The sequence below is a fragment of the Austrofundulus limnaeus genome, unplaced genomic scaffold (genome assembly GCF_001266775.1).
Source record: "Austrofundulus limnaeus strain Quisiro unplaced genomic scaffold, Austrofundulus_limnaeus-1.0 Scaffold137, whole genome shotgun sequence".
NCBI classification, from domain to species: domain Eukaryota; kingdom Metazoa; phylum Chordata; class Actinopteri; order Cyprinodontiformes; family Rivulidae; genus Austrofundulus; species Austrofundulus limnaeus.
In genome coordinates, this window is record NW_013952539.1 from 434,808 (window position 1) to 457,223 (window position 22,416).

The 22,416-nt window shown below is 37.5% G+C and overlaps 1 protein-coding gene across 3 annotated transcripts in view; it reads right to left on the bottom strand.

Moving 5' to 3' along the window:
* Positions 1 to 1,624: 1,624 nt before the first annotated feature.
* The window catches only part of fubp3 (far upstream element (FUSE) binding protein 3), a 27,537-nt gene continuing 6,745 nt past the window's right edge, over positions 1,625 to 22,416 (bottom strand). The window contains exons 2-19 of one of the 3 annotated variants that reach the window (XM_014016020.1): positions 21,342 to 21,453; positions 16,201 to 16,234; positions 15,273 to 15,322; positions 15,062 to 15,133; positions 14,310 to 14,367; positions 13,976 to 14,138; positions 13,446 to 13,544; positions 13,192 to 13,296; positions 12,962 to 13,064; positions 12,437 to 12,537; positions 10,163 to 10,292; positions 6,857 to 7,017; positions 6,488 to 6,561; positions 6,274 to 6,350; positions 4,223 to 4,279; positions 3,941 to 3,991; positions 3,730 to 3,857; positions 1,625 to 3,058 (exon numbers count right to left, since the gene is read on the bottom strand). In XM_014016020.1, the coding sequence (XP_013871474.1) occupies positions 3,050 to 3,058; positions 3,730 to 3,857; positions 3,941 to 3,991; positions 4,223 to 4,279; positions 6,274 to 6,350; positions 6,488 to 6,561; positions 6,857 to 7,017; positions 10,163 to 10,292; positions 12,437 to 12,537; positions 12,962 to 13,064; positions 13,192 to 13,296; positions 13,446 to 13,544; positions 13,976 to 14,138; positions 14,310 to 14,367; positions 15,062 to 15,133; positions 15,273 to 15,322; positions 16,201 to 16,234; positions 21,342 to 21,453 (1,584 nt within the window). In that variant the 3' untranslated portion in view covers positions 1,625 to 3,049. The remainder of the gene's footprint in view (positions 3,059 to 3,729; positions 3,858 to 3,940; positions 3,992 to 4,222; positions 4,280 to 6,273; positions 6,351 to 6,487; positions 6,562 to 6,856; positions 7,018 to 10,162; positions 10,293 to 12,436; positions 12,538 to 12,961; positions 13,065 to 13,191; positions 13,297 to 13,445; positions 13,545 to 13,975; positions 14,139 to 14,309; positions 14,368 to 15,061; positions 15,134 to 15,272; positions 15,323 to 16,200; positions 16,235 to 21,341; positions 21,454 to 22,416) is intronic. The other 2 variants (XM_014016021.1, XM_014016022.1) reach the window with 2 other exon arrangements.

A 22,416-nucleotide genomic window follows, 5' to 3' on the forward strand; every position in this document is an offset into this window, starting at 1 on the left:
GTGAATGAGGTTCAAAGATGATGAAAAGGAATACTTAGATTAATGTCGGCAGTAAGTCTGGATGTTAATTTTTGTTTCAACAGCAAAATTTACCAACATCATGAAATAATTCAGTTTGTTCTGTGGTTTTTTTTTTTTCTGTTAGCAGGCTGGTGCCTTAAACTCTACAGCTTTTAGATTTATGCCACAGAAGGCAGGTTGAACAATTCAACTTTTATTTTCTAATCACTTAGTTTTAATCTGGAATTCTAAACTGGGTGGAAAAATAAAACACTAAACTCAGGGTACTTGGTTCAGAACTAGACATTTGTTTTATGTAGACCTGGGTTTGTTTGTACTCATAAAAGTAATAAATACAGTGAAGTTTTTATTAAAGTGGCAACAGGAGGGAAAAAAAAGTGAGAATCTGCATTTTAAGTAAGCTGCAGGGAAAACTTTAAACATTGATTCAAATTGAATTATTGTTTAAAAACTGGTTGAACAAAGGCAACATTTTCCTCCATGACCACACTTTTAGTTGTTGTGCGTAAACGTGTTGGATGTGTAAAACAAATTAAATCGACAGAAATACTGAACCTTTACAAAATAATAAAATAAAAAAATCAAAGAAACTTAAGAACTTTCTTTTTAAAGTGATCATATTAAAAAACATGTCGGGCCAGTAACATGTTCAGAGATTTCGTCAAATTTGTTTTGGGGCCCAGCACACTAACAAGACTCCTCCAAGTCTCTGTTCACAGATTTTAATCCCTACTCCCATCACCTGAGCAGATTAAACTGTTGCAACCGTCCCTGACAGAGCATCATAAAATAAACCATAAAGCAGATTATGTGTCCAAGAAGCATGCCTTTCACACTCTGCTGAATCAAAGAGCTAAAATATGACGACGGCCACAAAAACAGACCAGCAGGTCTGATTTGTCCGCAGGGACGAGGCGTTCAGAGGAGAGGGATCAAAACCAAGGATCGGATTTGAAAACAGCTGCACAGCATCAAAGCATGGGGCCGGAGCGGGGCCACGCAGGATCCACTGAGGCAGGAGCCTCCCTGCTGAGGGCAAAGATGTGCAGCGACTGAGCTGGAGGCGCTCTGGTTGGTGGGGACGGGTACCGAGGGATGAGATGCAGCTGGATTAAAACATGACGTGAGAATTAAGGGGCTCTCTTAAAGCACAAAAATGTTAAATATCGCCCTAAAAATACACTTTTCATTAAAAGACCAAATTCTCTTTCTAAAACAAGAGTAAAATAGTAATCTAAAAGTCCCAACAGATGTAGACCCAACCACAAGAGAGGCTTGCGGAAATTTTATTTGAATTTGAGAACTGGCAGTAGACTATAGAAAATATATATTTTCTTCTTATAAAACAAGAAAACATACATTTGGCCTATATATCCTCTAAGTTTCATCTGGTATTACACACAATAGAGCTTTCAGTTTAAACACTTTAGTAGCAGAATACAACAAAAAGACATCCAAATGGTTATAATATTCATCTAACAGAAATAAAATCAGCTCAACAGTACACGTAAAGGTAGTCCAGATTTTTTTCCTTTTTTTTTTGCTTTCTTAATACACGGTTAAACTGTACACACGGAGAAAAATAAACACCATAATTAGACAATTTGAAATTATATCCCTTTTCATTAAGAAATGACATTAATACCAGAACCATTCTCCATAATAACGATGCATCATTTATATTAGATCACACAAAGAAATAAAAAATTAATTAAAAAGGATATTAGCATTGGACTGAGTCCAGCGTCCCACTGTGTCCACAGCAAGGGGGCGAGGGGCGGGGCTCAGTGGGACGCTGGCGAACTGGGAGGTACCAAATAAGACAAGTTCTTTTTTTTTTTGATCATAATACTTAAAACATAAAAATACTACATTAATTATTACACAGGTACGAATTGCAGCAGCTTAGCAGTCTTGAATAGTTTAAGAGTATACACAAAATAAATCTACCACTTCCTTGTTTTCTTCTTCTTCATAACAAGATGCAACATCAAATTTCAAAAATCACACATTCACAATCTTTGAACATTTTCAGTAAGAAAAACAGAACAGAAAAAAGAGGGACAACTTTTCCTGCAACACAGATCGCAGGAAACAATATCTTATAAGTGTATATAATACATATATGAAACATATATATATCTTAAATTAACAGTCAAATATATGAGCATATATACATCGTTTTACAAGGTAGTAAAGGCAAAAAAGCTATTTGCAACATCCCCCTAAATCCTATCATTTCAGATCACTGTAATAAATTATCCATGACATCTCAATTTCAAAATAAAATAAAAAAATAATCTTAAAACTACAAGTTAAAAGTTTGTCAAAATATTCGAGAAACCATCTTTGTCTCAAAAGTGAAATAAGATATTGCACCTTTTTTTTTTTTAAACCAGAGAACAATAAAATGACAATGAAAAACAGCATACAACGCACAACAGGAATTAAATTAGAACTACTGCCACTGGCTGACATTTATCTGTTTTTTAACCTTGTAACAAAAATACATTTCCTGTAACAAAACATCACAGTTTTATTTCACTGAATTATGTAAATAAAAGAAAACATCTTAAACATTTGACATTATGACAAAACTGTATTCAAGACTGCTAAGCAGATCATAATCATGGTTTCATTTCCACAGAATTAGAAAAAATAGATCATATATTGCCTTTTGAAATGTTACAACTTCTCGGGTTCGTTTTGGCGCTTACAATCTGAGTCAAGACAGGAAAAAAAAAAAGAAACAAAAAACAGCTCTCTCAAGTCCAAAAAGGGATCCCAGAAACTGTCTATCCAAAAAGAACAGTGTACACAAGCATTTAGTAACAAACAAATGTTCCTGATTTTTAGAAATATTAATCATACAAGTCATTCTACAGCTAGTGTTTCTCACTAAGAAAAAAAGTCTTCAAGGCGTTTTTAAATCTAGAACCCCTTCTGTTTAAAAATAAAAAATAAAAGAAAAAAACAAAAGGGTTGTTTTCATCCTCAGTGATTCAAGTCTTTAACCCGGGCATCTTCTCTAGTGATCCTGCAGAAAACAAACATCACACCCATGTAACGTAAGCTTCTTTTAATTTATCATCACTACATACAAATTATAAAAAAGCTTAATTTGAAAGTTCTTATCAGGAAAAAAGGCAATTCTACTGATTACTGCCTTAAAAATATCAGTAAAATTAATATTTAAATTCTAATTGAAGAGTAAGTTTTACTGCAGTTTTAATGCACAAACTAGTTTTTCAATGCTGTAAAAAGACTAAATCATTGGTGTAAATTTGTCCAAAAATATTTTTAGTCGATGGTTTAATTTATTTAATTTCTTACATCACTTTTGTCATCTCTCTTATTGTGAGGCCAAACTCCCAGTTAAAGATATACAAATAAAATCCTTCCAACTTTCCCAATATTCAGCCTTTTTATTCATAAATATAGGAACAAAAATATGAATAAAAAGAGCTTCGTTTTATCCATTCGTCAAGCTGGAATTGACACTTTAAATCTATATTTTGTACTTTAATTTGCTATTTTATGTTGTAAATGTTAAAGTATGGTAAAAATAAAATTGACTGATAAATGGGTAGAATTAGTTGTCTTTTACCCTCTTTAAGAGGTCAGACTCAGAGAAAACCCACCAGAAGCATTTCCCAAACATTTGTGGTGTGGAAAGAGTTGTGTGACACCTGTTGGTGCAGATCTCACCTGGAGGCCCGGGGCTGGTGTCTGCTGAGCGCTCTGGTTGAAGAAGGCCATCGGCTGTCTGTAAAAGTCAACCCAGGCATTGTAGTCGGGATTAGAGGTCTGCTGAGATCCAGGTCCAGCTGTCTGGCCTGAAAAAGAAAAGAGGAAACGGTCTCAGAAAACAAGAAATTTATTCAATCTGTTTATGATAAGTAATTCAATGTGAACTTACCCCAGGTTTTGTTGTAGTCGGGAGCAGTGCTCTGGGCTTGGTTTTGCTGACCTGTTGAAAACAAACATAATAAATCTTAAAAAAAAAAAAAAAAACAGCTTTCCACTGACATTTTAAAATTCTCATTTAATAAAATCACAAGGTTTGATAAAAGTTAAGCCTCAGTGATCAAACTTGACTCATCTAAACTGGATTTGAAGCCAACTGATTTGATGAAGCAGATTTAAAAACATAAAAGTTTGAGTTGATCCTAATCCTTATGTTTTTAAAAAGGACTCTTGCCTAGCTTTTTATAATACTGCTCCCAGTCCATTTGGCCCGTCTGGGATCCATTGTGACCTGAAACCAGACACAGAAAACACGACCAGGTTTAGTGAAGAGCGGCTTTTTGCTTTTCACCTTCTGTTCTTGTTTACAGATGAGCTTTGTGATGAAATCCACTGACAGCAGACGTAAAAATCTGCCTGTACAGGAAAGACGTGGTTAGCCACAAGGAATGTGTCCGCAGAGGAGAAGTCTGCGCTCGACTGAAAGTCGGACATCAATTATATCATCCATTTAGCACAAACTGTGTATGGTTCATTGATTCGTCTTTCCATTTCAAAATAAAACAGTCTAGTTGTTTTATTGGTTTTAAAACTAAATTAGAAAAAACAATTGAAATTTTGAAAAAAAGCTACATGTTTTTTTCCATTTAAATGTTTAAAGCAAAGACAACCTTTATATTTTGTTAGTGCAGGATTTGTTACTTTCTGGCTGAACTGGAAATCATCATCGCCTGAACTCCTGGTGTTATGTTTCTACTGAGCACTTTTTAATGGAGTTGACACATCTTGAAAGCTATTTTACAGTGAACAAATCTGCTTTGATATTACAAGTTATGCAGAATAGGATTTGAGTGCAGCCATTATATTAGATTAGACCTTTATTGTCATTGTACAGAGCACAACGAAATTACAGTTCAGAACACCCATTCAGAAGAAGACAGAACATAAACATAGGAGAACAGGTTTGAACATTGCCAATATCTTTAGATTAGATTAGACTAGACCTTTATTGTCATTGTACAGAGCACAACGAAATTACAGTTCAGAACACCCATTCAGAAGAAGACAGAACATAAACATAGGAGAACAGGTTTGAACATTGCCAATATCTTTAGATTAGATTAGACTAGACCTTTATTGTCATTGTACATGAGCACAAAGACCGGTTTTAGGACCGGTTCCAGTTTTTTAGCAACCTTCCAGTCACTGTAAACTACTCTTATTAGGCGACTTGCATCATTTCCAGTATCTCTACAAACAGGAACCATATTTATTAATTGGATTTAAATAGGTAAAGCAAAAATCAAACACTGGATTTTTAATTAGTTCAATTTTATATTTTTACATTTAGGTTACGCAATTCAAGATGGCTGCCACAGACGACTGACAAAGTTGCAGCAATTTTTGTGTTTGCGTTCAGTTTATCAGTGTCAACCCTCAACGTATTTCATTTCCAAGCGCATAAGTATTACACACAATCTTTCTGTGCATTAGATCCAAATTAGTTACTGTCAAGGTTTGATCAAAACGGCCACAATATTTCTTAGCATGAGATGGTTTTAGTAGGGCTGGGTGACAAAATAATATATCACTATATACGCATTATCCATATCAATAATAAAAATACTCAGGTTGCACCAATTGCAGTTTTCTGGCTGATCATGCTACCTCCAGTTTAGGCCAATACAGATTTTTTTAAATAACTGACATGGTCAGGTGTTATAAAGGTCACAATATTGAAAAACATTGAACAATATCCTTGAAACAATACAAACTTGTTTTAACTGGACAACAGCCCTCTCTCACAGCAGAGCAAAAGGGGACGGCAGATTTCAGACCTTTGCAGAGGTAGATCATGGGATCGGTGGATAAGATCAGCTTCTTCTACAAGTATCAGCCGATCGTCAATCACCCAGAGTTAGGGAAACTGGGACCGATATATCAGCTGCCGCTTTATTGGTGCACCCCTGAAAAATGTCTGATAGCAACAGCTCGAGAGGAAATTATGGATATAAGAGGAAATTTCGTGTCACCAGTTTGGCAGTATTAATAAGCCTGTTATCATCTTGGTCCTTATTTCTTAAAGATAAAAACAAAAACAACAAAAAAACCTAATCAATAGTTAATGATAGACTGATATGAAATGCTTATATAGTGATACATTTATCAGCCACATGGCCCAGCCCTAGATTTTAGGTATGGACTCCTTCAAGGAACGTCGAGCCTTTATTTTAAGTATTCTGGTGTTATTTACATTCAAACAGGACTCCTTTAGGAAATACTTACTGTGGTCTTGTTGGCCCTGAGGCTGCCATATCTGAAAAGTTGTACCCCATCCGCCGCTCATTAACATCTGATGGCCACTTCAAACACAAGCACAGTTTACTTGGCAACTATCATCTGTTTTTACAGGAAACCCCCGTGTTACAGTGCCGGCAGACTAAACCAGGGGTGCATATAAATATATTTACAATGTTATTTGTGAGGAACTGGAGCTTACTGCTGAGGAGGAGTAGTTGGTCCTTGGTTGTAAGTGTTCACACCAAAGCTGCTGTTACTGCCAATCCCTGCGCCCTGAAGAACAGGAAGAGAAGAGGAGGCAAGTGAGAGACCACACTTGTGTTTAAAGGGAGCCAACAGGCAAGGTCAAAGGGCAGAGGCGAGCGCTGATGCACTCCATTAAGTCCATTTGATGGATTCTTCATGTTTAACCTCTGGTGACATCCTGCTGGCCACCAGAACCACGGCAGCCCAGCAGCTTCCTGAACTGACATGTGCGCTCATGAATATCAGTACGGACAAAAGCGTTTTGTGGGAAGGAGGGGAGGGGGAGAGAGACGACCGTGGGTGTCGGGGCAAGACCACCTACCCCAATTCTCTCATCGATCAGCTGACGGGCTTTTTCCAACTGCTGAGGGGTGCCTCGGATGGAGAAGATGCGTACGTTGGGGTCGGTGTTGGGCGGCGGGTTTCTTTGTAGCTCGACGTGAGCACGAGACTGCTCTTTGATGTTTTTTATAGTTTCTCCACCTGAAAAAAGATAAATAATTTTAATGTTTTAATATAAAAATATTCTAATAACAGCCGAACATGTTTCTTTTATTTAAAACTGCCACCCACATTACCTGCTATTCTCTAATTCTCCAATTATCCACTCAATTTGTGAGGCTCAAGAATTCGAACATGTCAGTAAACTCACTTCAGTCACCAGTGTGAGGCAATCTAAGACACAATGGGTGACTGTAACTGAAAAGCAATATTTTGAACTGGAAATAAACCCAGAGTTAAAGACAGCTTTTAATTTAAGACTTAACTTTTAAATAAAAGCAGGTAAAGGTGGTTATAATCTGCCCTGATGCACATGAAGTCTGTTTTGAAACAGAAACCAAGATTCTAAATTATTATTTTACAAATTTCTCTTAATTTTTTTTAGTAATTACATGTTAAAGATGAAACCTAAACCTCACTTCTTTCTGGCTGATGAACAGGCAGCAGCTTCTAAAAATGTATTTTCGTCACACCTGAGAACAAAAAGTCGACGCTTTTGTTACTATAATCTGTCCTTTGAGGCTTGAATGTTGACTTGAACCGGGTTTCTCTTCGCTGCGTTGATTAAACTCACTAAATTCATGCGATAGTTGTGTCTTTTGAAAAACCTGGCATGTGTGTCATCTACCATTCTCTCGTAACATCCATGCAAATCAGGAAACAAAAGACAACATCGCCTGCCCACCCCACCCCCTGCTCGGCATCAGATGCCAGTTTTCAGACGTGCGAGGAGAGCAATTACACCAGCAGGGAAAAGATAAAATGTAAACAGAAAAAAACAACAACAAAAAAAAACAAAAACAAAAAAATGAAACTTATCCTCTGGGGATGTTTCTCACTGTTTTTCACCCTGTTTTAGACTTTGTTCTTATGAGAAAGAAGAATAAGGGAGGGGTGCGTCCCGGGGGGTGGGGGGGACACCGGGGCTGTCCCAACATCAATTACACATTTGTTCACTTGCGGCTGACACTGATGACCCTGGCTGACCCACAAATGAAAACGCTCATCAGATTCTTCTCCTATGGCAGCGTTCTCCTCGCTGCCAACAGACTGCACATGGGCCATTAACCCATTGTCAACCAAATGAAACTTCTGCCTTAATGAAGCCATTATGATCTCTTCTGGTCAGACAGCAGAGAGCAATGAAGACCCGACTATTCATTTCATGGAGAGGGCAGATAATAAGAGCCTTATTAATGAGACTGGTTTAGTGAGCTGCACAAAAGTGCAACTGGTGACAGCATTCAAGGCAAAACTGAGGGACTAGCTGCTGGTCTGAAACATACAATCTCCCTCAGGCACTAAAGAACCATGACATCATTAGAAAGCTTAACATGCAGCTTCATCTTTAAACACATAATTACACCTTTTTTTGCTAAATTGAACTGAGAACTGCTTCACTTTAAAGAGTAAGGATTTAAGCATTCATTAATACAATTAAACCCCTTTAAAATCCTGATCGGTATTAAGACATGGTTTTTTAGATTTTCTAATTTTATTATGATTTCGTGAAACTGAAACAGTTTAAAAAGAAATCAACTTTTTAACAAAGTTAACTTTTTATCCTCGAGAAAAAAAACATTAAAAAAGGAAATCCTTTCAACTTTCTCACCCCTTCGAATGTTTTTTTTCTAAAGATTTAATATGATTTTGCATTTATTCAAGCAAAATATTAGGTGATTAAAGCACGATGATCAGAAAATCATTTTAATGGTTTTAAAATAAAAGTAAAAATTTTCTTTAACCACACAAGCTTCAATAAAAACAAAATGCTAAAAAGTAAGTAAATCCTTTATTTTGGGCTTTATAGGTAAAATCTTTTGTCAAAACAAAGTACAAAAAAAAACTTTAGCGCACCATCAGTAGTTCATGAATAAAACCGTAAAATGCTCATTTTATTCCACTTACAACTTACAAAATTTAATTTATCAGCTTCATTTCTCAACTAAATGTTCCCAAATATTTCTATCTGCAACTTTTTTTTATATTGTAGAAAAATGATTTAATTGAAACCCCATTCAGCATAAAATGTTTTGAGTGCAAATCCCAACTTTCACCCAAACTACCAGATCCAACAAGTGAACGTCCAATTTAGCCATTTTAGGTCAAATTTCATAGTGGCACCAGCAGGAACCTTGTTATGCCTCTCGCACTGATTTCACAGTCACAATAAAGTCCAAGCAGGCTGGTGGGTGGTTTGATTTATCAAGCTCTGTGTGACTGAGGGTGTGTGCGCGTAAAGGGTCAAAACCGAGGGGCAACCGGCTGCATATGGCATCGTAAAGATATTAATCACCGGATCCTTTAAGAGATGGCTGACAGCACCCAGACCCACCGCCATCTCCACCATATTGCCTCACTTCATATGCTAATGCAGAGAGAGAGGGACGCAACGCCCAGGTTTATTTGTTTCCTTTGCCCCATTACAAGCACAAAAGCCACTTGACATTTCTATTGCCATGTTTTTATCTTAGGTAAAGAGGCCCCCGCTGAACCGCCCACCGCTGCACATACGCACACACACCAAGGCAACGTGCATGCCATCATACAACGCACACACAGACACGCAGCTCCTTCCAATGCAGTGGTCAATGACTTTTAAATAGCTGCCAATAGAGTGGGCATGAATAGCCAATAAGCTAATTCCTTCTATTCATTCCCTCGCTGCACTCTATTGGACTGAAAGACCCTCATTAGATGCCAGGCAGCCTTCCACATGATTGAGGGCTGTTATTATGCACCTTTAACAATTAATGTCACATTACACGCATTATCCCCATCATTAAGCCCTTAGTGAAGCCAATGAATACCACTTGTGCTATATACATGAACCCTGGGGAGAATAGGAGGGTGGTCATGCCTCCCCCCGCCCTTTCTCATCAGTTTCACGTAGTGACCGAACACCAAATGGTGTTCAGTTATTCAAAGAAAAGCAGCCGTCTGGTGAGTTGGATATGCTTTTAATAAGGCTGATGGTTTTGATTAACTGTGTTGTGTTTCTCAAAGAAAGATGAAACTTTTTTAGGTTGATAAATGCTTCAAAGTAATAAGCACATCAGACAAAACACGGACAAAGTTCAAAGGTTTTCAACTCGCCAACAGGAGAATCTTAAAACAGCATGTTTACCTTTGCCGATCACTAGGCCACACTTATCAGCAGGTACTGCATATGTCACCTCCTGCAGTCCACCAGACCCTCCCATGTTAGAGTCACCACGCCCTCGACGGCCCATAACGCCACCGAAGCCATCTCGCTCCTATTAAGAGTTATACAAAAAAAAGAAAATTATATTAACATTGTTTAAATACTTAATTTGATTCCTTCAAGGCATTATCTCACAGGGATGTGACTGCTGGTCGAACAGCATGGATGAGGGAGCCTCCAAAATGTCTGTGAGGGTTCTCAAATTTCTTGAGGTGCAGAGGCTTGCAGTCTTGTTAACTGAATTTTGATCAACAAATTTTAACTATTTTTTTCTTTAAACAACAGAGCAGCTACAGGAGTCTCAAATGAGTCTCCATTTTGTTATGGGATTTTACAGTCACTCAAGAGCAGCAGAGCTGTACTCTGACACCTGCATGGGAGCTCTCTGTCAGAAAACCTTTAAGGCTTCAAATCCAAATATCCAGACTTTAAAGCTCACAGATAAACAATAAGTTCTGGAACAAAAAAAAAAGAAAAAAAGAGTTGTCTTCATTACCAAATAGTACTTCAGTAGATTAAACTTTAAATGCCAAGGTGGGAAACACCAGGGCTGGGTAATGATAAGATTTTAAATCAATACTACTACTCTCATCCATATTGCTTATTGATCCTCTTATCGATGCTTTTCTATTGGCATAAAACCAGTGTTTCCCTTTGAGAACTGGTCTTAGGGGGTGGGGGTTATGCCAAAAACAAACTTATGCTCTACAACTGTGTGTGTGACAGCGTTGGTGATGCAGAATGTGAACTTAACTTGATAACTTTAGTTTAAACACGATGCATCGTTCCAAAAATAAAATGCTGCACCGTAGAATCTGGTCAGAGGCAGGTTCAGTTATAAACACTGAACTAAACAAGCATGTCAGATTATTTAATCGGCACTGACTTCACAACTTCAGAATCGACACGCTAACAAGTAGTATCCGTAGACTACTTCTTTAAACTTCGTGCTGAATGTGATGCCACGTCATGGTGTACCATCAGTGCTGGATTCGCTCTCACCTCGCTCAAACAGGCTTTCAGAAAACAATCAGTGCAGGATTAAAAGAGGCGTGGACAAAAACACGGCTGCTCTGAAGAGCTGCTTTCACTCAGGCTGCTGCTGAGTCGCAGAACTCGTCCCTTATTATACTGCAGAGAACAAAATCTGATCACATAGCCTACCTTTTTTTAAAGATATAAGTTAAAAAATAATGAGTCTTACAGCTGTATCCAGGTGTTGGATAGGGGTCGGTGTAAGGGACAAAAAACAAAAACATACAATTATAATCAAACAAACAAAACATCTAAAGTTTAAATCTGGTGTTTTGATTTAAGAAACCCAGAGCGTTGTATCTCTGGTTGTTGGATAATTTTGTGAATTCGTGGCAATAAAGTTTATTTCCTCCTCTGCAATTATATAAAGTGGAGCTCATGGGACTTTGTGTGTGTGTGTGTGTGTGTGTGTGTGTGGGTGGGGGGGGGGGGGGGGGGACGACAAAACACAAAAACACACTGCAACGTTTGATTAAAGAAACCAGCGGATGGTTAGTTCTCGAAGGACTCAGTCAGAACTACGCCGGCCACCTTCTCAGGAGTCGGCTGTACCGTGTCTGTCACTACGTCAGTCAGAGGTTCTGAGACGTGACAGATGTGGGTATTTCTGTCACTTCACTTCCGAGGGTCTTCTGAATGAGCCGATGGGGTCAGAACATGCATCAGTAACCGTACGGGTTTGTTTACCTACTCGTCTCCAACAATTGCAACCCAGTGAGATATTACCTTAATTACAATTTAACACTAGGGTTGGGAGAAATTGGCAAAAAAGTAAATCACAATTAGATGTGGGATTTAGCTGATAATGATACATAAGACGATTAACAGATGACAATTGCACTTTTCATGTTTTTGACTCTAAATCATTTACCCTGTGTTGTACATTTATATTTATAAATCAGTCAAACTAACTTCTTCATAACAGGTTAAAATAGTACATTGTGAATTGAAATCCACCTTTTCCACAGTGTGGAATGGCAGATTATTTCTAGTAACAAATTTTGACAAGTGCTGCACATGATTTGAAAGCTTGTTAGATAGAAATCTGAAATTAGCCCTAACCTGTTGTATTCAATTTGGTCTCTGAAGGAATATCTACTATAATGACCTGCGTCTTGTTTTATCACAATGTCCTGCTTCAAATAAAACAGCAGGACTTACCTGAGCTGTCTGAACCAGTTCGTTGATGAGGTGGGCTGCGTGATGGCAGTGGTCAGGCTGGCCCATCACCTGAGCGACACGGTCAGGACTGACTCCGTCATCTGAACCAAACAAAGATTTAATTTAAGTTCAGTTTGAGCTACATCAGGTATTTGTAATGGTGTCTTTTTAGCTGTTTTTTGTTTGTTTTCAGTCTTAATTGTATCATGTCTGTGAAGCACTTCGTTCAACATTGTTGTTTTTAAATGTGCTATTTAAATAAAGTGATGATGATGAAACTCCCCTTTAAACCCTGAAAAGATCTAAAAACAACTCTTGGATGGTGAAAATGTGTAAAATTTGAATTTCCTTAAATCAGTAATCTTTGAAGTTGAAAGGAAGCTTAAAGCTGTACTGTAGCTGTGGAGCAAATATTTCACCAAAAATTTGTATATTATCTTTAAAAGGTTTGGGGACCTTAATGGGGATGACAGATTAAAAAAAAAACATTAACAGCATCATACAAATAAAACTTGTTAAAGTTACCTTGCTTAAACTGGATCCTGACACCGGCATCATTCTGAATCTTCTTGATCATCTCTCCATTTCTACCAATGATGATGCCAACTGCAAATCTGGGCACAACCACCTGCAAAATCAGAGAAATGAGAAAGAAAAAAAGAAAATTGAAGGATTTATTGATGTTTTTATTCTGAAGATTTACAAAGGGGAATGTTTTCGTTATTCTAGTATTCGAGAGACAATTTGAAACTCACATCCAGACTACTTCCACCCATTTTGGAGCCAAAATCTGCCCTGCCAACTCTGAAGTCTCCTTGGTCTTTGTCCCGAATGAGCTTCACCACAAGTTCACGAGCTTGCTAGAAAGAAAACGAAGCAGCACCAAAAATGCAGACTTTACAAAGAATATCAACCAAACATTTTCAGATGTCTTCTGAGGGCACAGAATGTGTAAATTGAGAACAAATAGGAAAAAGTGTAGCATGCAGTGAGCTTTTCTGCTACCGACCTGCACTTTGTGGGGATCTCCAGTGATTCTGAGGGGCTTGTCTGCTCCAGTGGGCATGGGGTCATCCTGAATCATTATCATCTGCACTCCTGTTCTCTCCTGTAGGAGTATAACCAGACAGGAACACAAACCATCAGTTACCTGGGGCCCAAACACTATTCACTAAAGGACAGAAATGATGTGGTATAACATGGTTGGTCTCAGATGGGAGGCAGTAAAGGGAAAAGGGGCAAAGCTAAAGGAAGGATGAGTTCAAAACATCAGGGGAGAATAAAAAACACAATAGAATAAGAAAAAAAATGGCAGAAATAGTTAATGTCAATGACTATTATCACTTGTTACAAATTTTTCAACTTCAATAAATCAAAAACATACATGTCCATGTAGTGAATCTACAGTTTACTGCCATCAACAACACTCAGCAATGATTGTAAATGCAGCATTGACAGTAAGATTGACGGCAGGCAGTAAAATAATGACAGTTTTAATGTGCTTTAAGTACTCCATGTTAGGGCAGCCAATGAGCTGACCTGCAGTTGTTTGATGGTCTCCCCCCCTTTGCCGATGACCAGGCCGACTTTGTTGGCAGGGATGAGGATCTGTTGGATGGAGCTGTTGCCGTCCATGTCGTTGTGGAAGCCTGGACCGTACCGACACTGCTCCACAATCTCACTCAGCAGCCTCTTCGCCTGACTGGAGAGGAGCAAAGGCATTTGTCATCACATTTACTTTGAAGTCACATTTCTCTTTACCAGAAGAAGAATCTGCATTGATCCTGATCCTGAGATGCAAACAGAACTTTGAGTTTGTGTCCTGTATCACAACAGCCCACTTTTTCCTAATGCTCCAAATGTTGCGACTTACTCGATGTTTTCTGGGCTCCCAGTCAGTGTGCATGGTCTGTCCAACATGCCCCCGCTATCTGTGACAAAACAATTAAAGAAACGACAAATTATCCTCACATTCATGAACATGTGCAGTCAACAATACTTTTTCCCCCTCAAAAAAAGGGGATCAAATAATTGAAGAATATCCCAACATTTACAATAGGATTAAGACCCACATTTTAGATAAAAAAAGACCCTCAAAAACCCATAAACTAATGGAGGGTGAAAGAAACATTTTTTTGTGGGGGGTGCAAAAATGAACCCCATACAAGCACTGCATCTGCGAAACAACTTCAAATACATGTACTTTGCACTTTTTTGTTTGTATGCTGTAATAACCTATTTTCAAGTATAATGTAGTACATGTGATAACAGAAACCTTTCAGTTTGAGCAAGACTAAGGACCTCCTCTTTAGAAGCACTCAAGTGCAGTTTGATATGCAACAAGTGCTGATGTATGCAAAGACAAGTAGTTTAGGATTTTTATTAGTATCATTATTAAAAATAATGTTATGCAAAAATTGCAATGATATACCAGAGCCAACCAATTAAATTCACAGCATGTGAAAAAAAGCACACCTATAACAAGGCCTCAACACTCACACTTCCATTTAGTTGTCAAGAAGGTAAAAAAAATTACTAAAGTTTAGGTAAAATCTAGCTAAACTAAAAGAATATTTAATTAATGCTGCTGTTGCCATCCATATTTTCTAATACCTTGCTACTTACCAGAGGCAATCTGGATCTTACAACCTGACTCTTGCTGTATTCTTGAGATCTGTTCTCCTCCTTTTCCAATAACTAGAAAAATAAGAATTTTTTTATAAAGCTGTTTTTATTTTAAAAACAGATAGCTCAAGCATTGACCCAAACTAAAAAGTGTACAAACACAGATGACAGCATGTGAATACTAAAAGAAAAGAATTGGAGGGTTACTTACTGAATCCCACCATCTTATCAGGCACTTTGAAGTCTTCTGTTGTAAAAGCCCTGTGAAACATGTACACACAAACAGTTAAGAGCTACAAAATATTTTGTATTCCAATCATTTTATTTAAAATAAACATCTAAAAATTGTGATTTATTTTTTTTCATTTAAAGATTCGGCTTTAAAAATGTCAATTTTTCTTTATTACACCAAAATAAGTTTTAGGTATTGCGACTGATAGGACTAACTTAAATAAATTTATACCAGAAATAGGAGTTTTTAGCAGCTCTCTAGTGCGATATAATGTAATAAACTGAGTATATTAGTAATAAACTTAGCTGGATTAACAGGGACAAAAAAATATTTGTGGAGTAAAACCTATATTGATAGTCTGCATTTTACAAAATAGGGGTGTCCAGATAATAGGTTTTCCTCAAACCAAATGAGTAAAAGCAGTTTGGGTACTCGGCAATACCATGTACTTACTGAGTTAGAACTTAAACATTATACAAAAATTTTAAAAACATTTCTTTAAAACAAAGTGGCTCTCCTTCCTTACAGGCCTACAGCTGTTCTAATTGGATCATATCAAATATACAGCATGATATATGCTGTTGTAATATATTATAATAAATACAAATACATTTTCTTTCAATTTGCGTAAATTTCTTAAACATGGAATAGATTAATTTTTCTCTTGAAATGTAAACTGACACATTCAGTGGAGTATAGATACTGGTACTGTTTCGGTCCAAAGTATCAGGGCAGTTTGCATGGGTACTTGTAAATATGCTGTTTTCGAGCAAATACAAATACCAGTATCAGCAGTGGGAAACCACTAATGCCAAACAAATGAACTGACTATCCTAATTTGGACAAAGGTCAATTACAGATATTATAATCAAAAGGCTTTACTATAAGACTAATATTTCCTGCTCACCTTTGATGTACCATTGCACCAAGATGGTTCCCAACTGAGAGAGAGACAGAGAGAGAGAGAAAAACAAAGCAATGAAAATGTGAGAAATATCCTAATATCAGTGCAAAAAACATTTTAAATAACCGTCAAAACATGACAAGACAGATTCAAAGGTGGAAGAGATGGGAGTAGATGGGCATGAAGCTGACAATCCTGGACGTCTGTGTCTGACCCACCACGGGGTTTCTCACCAGCATGGAAATCAGACCTGCGAGTGCATGAATGAGTGTTTCAATCAGAGGCGCTCAGAAAGAGAGGCAGCAGTCGGGTCAGTGACTGCTGGTCCTGAATTGAATTTTGACAGGTTCGAATCAAGCGAGGGTCGTGCAGGGTCACTGGAGGATGTGCAGTCATGGACGCGAAGACTTGAATTGATATCTTATGGGTTCAATCAATTTTATGGTTGTTTGCACTGAGTTCGCTTCTTCTGGAAAAGAGCTGAGGTTAAAGACTGAGAATGGAACAGCTATGAATACCAAGAAGGGAGGTGTACAGACTTCTGAACAAGTGTGAACGCCTTGAGAGAACTTTTTTAAAACTAATTTATGAGAACCAAATGTAATGCTAAAAATAAACCACTTGTCATATCACTCATATTGTAGGACAACCTTGACTCAGAAAAACTGGGGACAAATTCTTGTCAACAACAGTGCACCAAAGAAACCTAAACTTGAATTGCATACAATTTTCTTATCCATGCATTCAAGGCTGAACTACCATACAAACAACGGTGACAAGATAAGAGGAAGATGGGATAAATGACTAGTGTTTCCACTTTGTGAATTTAAAATGGATCAAATCTTTGTTGCAAGTCCGTAGAACAGAAATAAATAATTCTGCTACACTACAGTTTGATACTTAATAATCCAAACTACATTTCTCACTTCTTAAAATCAGTGAAGGAAGCTCAAATATGCACCGTCAGTGCCAGTTCAAGCTTATTTATTCAGGGACAGTAGAAAAGACAATGCTACATTCTGACCAAACACCAATTTTCAGGTTAAATAAAACGTCTAATATGAATAATATGTAACAGCAATTAAGGTAACAACAACAGTGCACTAACCAAAAAATTCAAATCGTACACAACTGGAAGAGACAAATTAGAAAAACACATTAAATAAGCTGATGTAGTCTCCAGCTTTCAGGACAGTTTAGATCTACAATTTTAAAATGTTTTTATTCAATTTGTTATAACTAGGGATAATAATTTTGCAAATTTGTTTTAGTTTGAGTCATTTCTTTATTAGAGAACTAGAAACTGAAATCATTTTTTTAAATTGTTGTTGGCAAATTATTACAAATACAATGACCTTTAAATCGCAGATTTTGTCATTTTGTAGTGCCAGAAAACCCACATCAATTGAGATTAAACAAATGAATCGCAATTAACCTTTTCATCATTTTCAAAGCAAATACAGAATTTAAATTAGCACTTTTCTGATGCACCAGAATAATGCTAAACTTAAGTTCTTAAGGGACAAAATATTTAACTGAATCTACACTACTTTTTTTTTTTACAAGGACTCTCCCAAAGCAACAGCTGGTAATTGAAGGGGTGATAGTGGAAAAAAATTTAGCCTGAACTTTTTTTCTTTTAGACCCAATAAACACAGTTCTGGAGCAGGTCTCCCCCTTCCTCCCTCTCCTACTGAGTCAGACCTCTGAGAGCTGCTCATGTCTTTCCCCCCCTTAGGTTCTGTAGATTTTGGCTGCTTGAAAAATAACTTTGGACATTGGTCAGAGAAAAGATCGGAGGTTGTTTTTTTTGGCTCTACAAAAGGATGAAGCCGACAGTCTGAGGTGTTTATTTCCACGGGACGTGTCTCCTGCTCGCGACGCGCATCGAACAGGACCATCATTTTAGAAAAATAAAGTGTGGGGTACACTGTTTACCATATCTCCGGTTCTACTTCACCTAACAACAACAAGTTCGCCAGCTTCAATATCGTTTCCAGTTCTTTTTCAAACTTGTTCTAACAAAGAAATTTATTTTGTTTTGAGCACCGCTCCAACTTCTGTTGGATTTGAATCAAAGTTTTGTCGATGTCCAAGTCCTGCCTCCATCTGTTTTCTGATTGGCTAGTAGGCCTGTCTAGTGTGTTTAAAGTGAAATCTGCTCCTCTGATAGGCCCAGAGAAATGTCTGTTAAATATTTGGCCAGACAGGTATGATTCTTTTTCTTTTTTCTTTCCCCTGGAGGAAAGACAGAAATCCAGCACTGTGCCAGATTACTATCAGCCTTGTAATTGTAGCTTATTACTAAAAATCAGATCCGTGTTGTCAACAACAAAAGATGTGCAACCACTTATTGCAGCAACACTTGAGGATGAAGAGCTGGGACTCATCCTTTCCTCAAAGATAAAGCTCAGCTCCCCCTCACCGACAGATGCAAGCTACCCAAGCTGCAGGCGAGGACACCGAACCAAGAAAGAGCTGCTGCTTCAGCCCGAGGAGGATGGAGTGAAGTCCTACCAAACACACAGGTGAGAGGATAAAAAAATAAAACCACTCTCAGCTAGGGCTGCCACGATTAATCGATTAATCGACGACTAATCGATTATTAAAATAATCGATGACTAATTTAATAATCGATTAAACGTTTTCTTTTTTTTTTGTTGTTGTTGTTCTTTACTTTATTTTTCTCTCCAAACTGCTTTGACACCTTCCACTGCCACATCTGCCTTTCTGTCCTTGACACACATGCACAGTAGTGGTAACTGGGGTAGGYCGTGGACGTCACAAGACATTATACAGACAGGCTCTGGTATCATGGCTACCTGACAACGGAGCTCAAAAGTGTGGGATCATTTTAAGAAAATGAAAGAGAAACCTGTGCAATATCTGCAGAGCAGAACTTGCCTTCCACAGCAATTATTTTTAGTTAGCATATAGCTAAAATCTAACGATGGTTATACAATAGCAGCTGCATTCTGACGTGATAAGCTGTATGTTTTATATTCAATTAACGTATGATCCGATTAGTCGACTAATCGAATAAATAATCGGTGATTAATCGATTATTAAAATAATTGTTTGTGGCAGCCCTACTCTCAGCCATTCAGAGGAAACTGAAGATACTGTTGTTTTGTGGTACTGTGGATCCTGGGAATAGCTTCTTACTCCTACCCAAGGACAGAGTTGCCACAAAAGGTAGGATTTCAGTTCCTAGTCTGCTTTTTCTGAAAACAGTATTGGCAAATGACCTCAACAAGTTTACATCATGTTGCAAAGAGTTTACAGATAACAGCATCACCTGCAGACATTTAGCTCTAACATCTTAAGTTCACTGAATATTGAACATTGTGGAATGCCCATTTTGTATTATTGAAAGGCTGATCTTTGACCAAACCTAAATTAACTTTGAAATATTGTTTTCTATTATCAACTATGAATTAAACAAAGCACATTATGAGAACAATTTCATAAAGCCTCTCATGATTCAGTGCATCAGAGGCCTCTTACGACTAAAGCAGGCAGTATGGTTGCTTGGCAGCCGGCTGGTCGAAGCGCCGTCACGTGGTTGTCTGGCATTCGTTTTTGCACAGACCTTTCATAGCTCCTCAGACACCCCGCGCCGAGCTCCTGGGAAACCCCTCCCGCTGCAGCATACGTCACTGCATGGAATTTCTTCCCGGGGGAGTCCAATGCAGGAAAAAAAAGGTCAGACTCATCAGCCAACAACATTTATCCACAAACTGGTCCTGGATAAGCTCCAAAGTTTTTATCAGTCAGATTTCACTGTGAAAAACGTCTGTTTTATCCCCTCATAAGGTTTTGGCCTTTTGACTATCTTTATAAATCGCTGCTTCCTGGTAACTGTCGACTCTGGAACGAGTTGCTTCTTTTTTCTTCTTTTTATTTTTAAGTGAGTGGTTGAAGCAAAATGCAGCGTCTGAGCACATTCAGCATAAACAAATATTCCCACGAACTTCTGATTAAACACACAAAGTTCGTATGTGTTCTTATGTGTGTGTGTTTGTGTATGTTGGTGGTGGTGGGGGGTGTGTGTTTGTGAAACGTTCGACCCGCGGGTTGCAACAAGAAGTGCCGAAATGTCGACAATGCGAACAGAAGTGACGCAGTTTTCGTCATGAAACTGACATTTCGGCATGATTTCGGCAGTTCGGCTGGAGCCTTAAGAATAAAGATCCAATTGCATTACTGTCAAATGATATCTTATTATTTCTTTTAAATAACAGGCACCCAGTTCTGTTCCTGAAAAAACTTTAAACTGTTTGACAAAAAAAGTTAACTTTTCAGGAATTGCTCTGCCACGATTTTTCAACAACTTTAGATATTGTAGGTAAAACAAATGTTTAGGAAGATCATTCAAGTATACGGTTCTAAGTTCTAATATAATAATCACACTTCTAAAAAATGGAAATATTGTGGACTTTCTTGGTTGGAGACTTCAGCAGTATTTCAAAAGTTAAGTGACAGATGACCTCACCACATAGCATAAATTGGATACAGTTTGATTCATTGTCTTTGGTGGATGTGTTGTGTACAGCTAAATCAAAGGCTGCAACCTGAAACCTTTTCAGGCTTTGACGCAATTATGATTCACTCTAAAGACACATTGTGCAAAAAAAGGCTTTAAGTCAGTCAGTTCAACCAGATTTTCCTCTTTCCAAAACCAGTTTCTCGTGTTTTTAAACAGCCTAGAAACCAGATCTCAGTCATAACAAAATCAAGGGCAGAATAGCAACTAAAGAGGACCAAGTAGATAGAAAAACAGAAGATTGTGACCACAATTTTAATCTTAAAGCCTAATACAGAAAAAAAAGTACAGCTTGAATGTGAAATGGGAGTCACAGCAGTTGAGTAAACCATAAAGAACTTTTTCCCTTTATTTTTGAAGAGATGCACCTTTTTAAATGTAAATACTAACATTTTGAATAATTTAGTAATAATTGCTGGATTCAGATATACACACACTAATGACTGCAATAAACTTTAAAAACAAAACTTTAACAATAAAAATTAATTTAAAAGCATTTGTGCTTCCCTCTGATTTAAAGGCAGTTATACAATCTTATTTTGTTTTATAATGAACACTTATCACAAACAAAACAAAAACTGATGAATGAGTGGCTCACCTCCATTGTCTAAAGAACGTTTCTGGCCCCCAAAGCCGTAAAGGGAAGGGTCTATGACTGGACATGAACTATTCATGTTGGGCATCTGGTCTCCTCCCATCTTGGCTGCCATCTGGAGACAACACAGCAGGACAGATGGAAACAACTGGTTCAGTGATAATATTCTTTGAACGCATGCTTTTTCTTTCTGAGAATTCATCTTAGACAGCCCTTCAAGATAAGAATTGTATTCTTTTCTTCTCACTTTTGTACTGGCATCGAGTTTTCAGTAAAGTTAAGCTGCAACAAAGCCACCTCCTGTTCACAGAGAGATCTTCTAAAATGAAAAATGTCACCTTATAAAACATTTTATTGGGTGATTTGTAAACAGGGAAAATCACAATAGTGAATTGAGCTGAATACCTAATAATCTAAATGCCACAAATCAAACGTTATGTCATGATTTCAAAAAATTCAAAATGACAATAATCTTGATTTTACCTAAAACTTATGTTCTGCAATGAGGCAGAACTTTGTAATCCACATCTTGGTGCCAAAAAAAAAAACATCCACACCTCTAACTGTCCAATTGTCACTACCTACAAATATCTTGGAATTACTTTGGATTCTCATTTGACTTATCGTGAWCATGTACAAGTCTTAACCACTAAATTGAAACAGACATTATACATTTATTCAAAAAATTAGATCCAATCTGACATCTTCTGTTTCATATATCCATCTTCATGCCATTATACTCTCAACCATGTCGTACTGTTTACCTGTTTGGTCTCTTAMAACAAATGAAATCTTAGAACCCATAGTTAGTCTCTACAACAGGGCCTACAAAATTCATAAAAAACTTCCTGGTTGGACTCATCACTGTACAGTTCTTTCATTGTCTGATGCCTTGACTTTTCAGACTTATGTTTTGTATAGTGGTATTAATTTATATTTTCAGATCTTCCAAGGTACCAATTATGGAACTCTGTGCATTGCTGCCCAAATCTAATTCTGGAAGTGGTCATTCAACTAGATCTGTTACAAAAGGACAACTGATATTACCAACTTTTAAAAACTGTTACGGCCAGAGGTC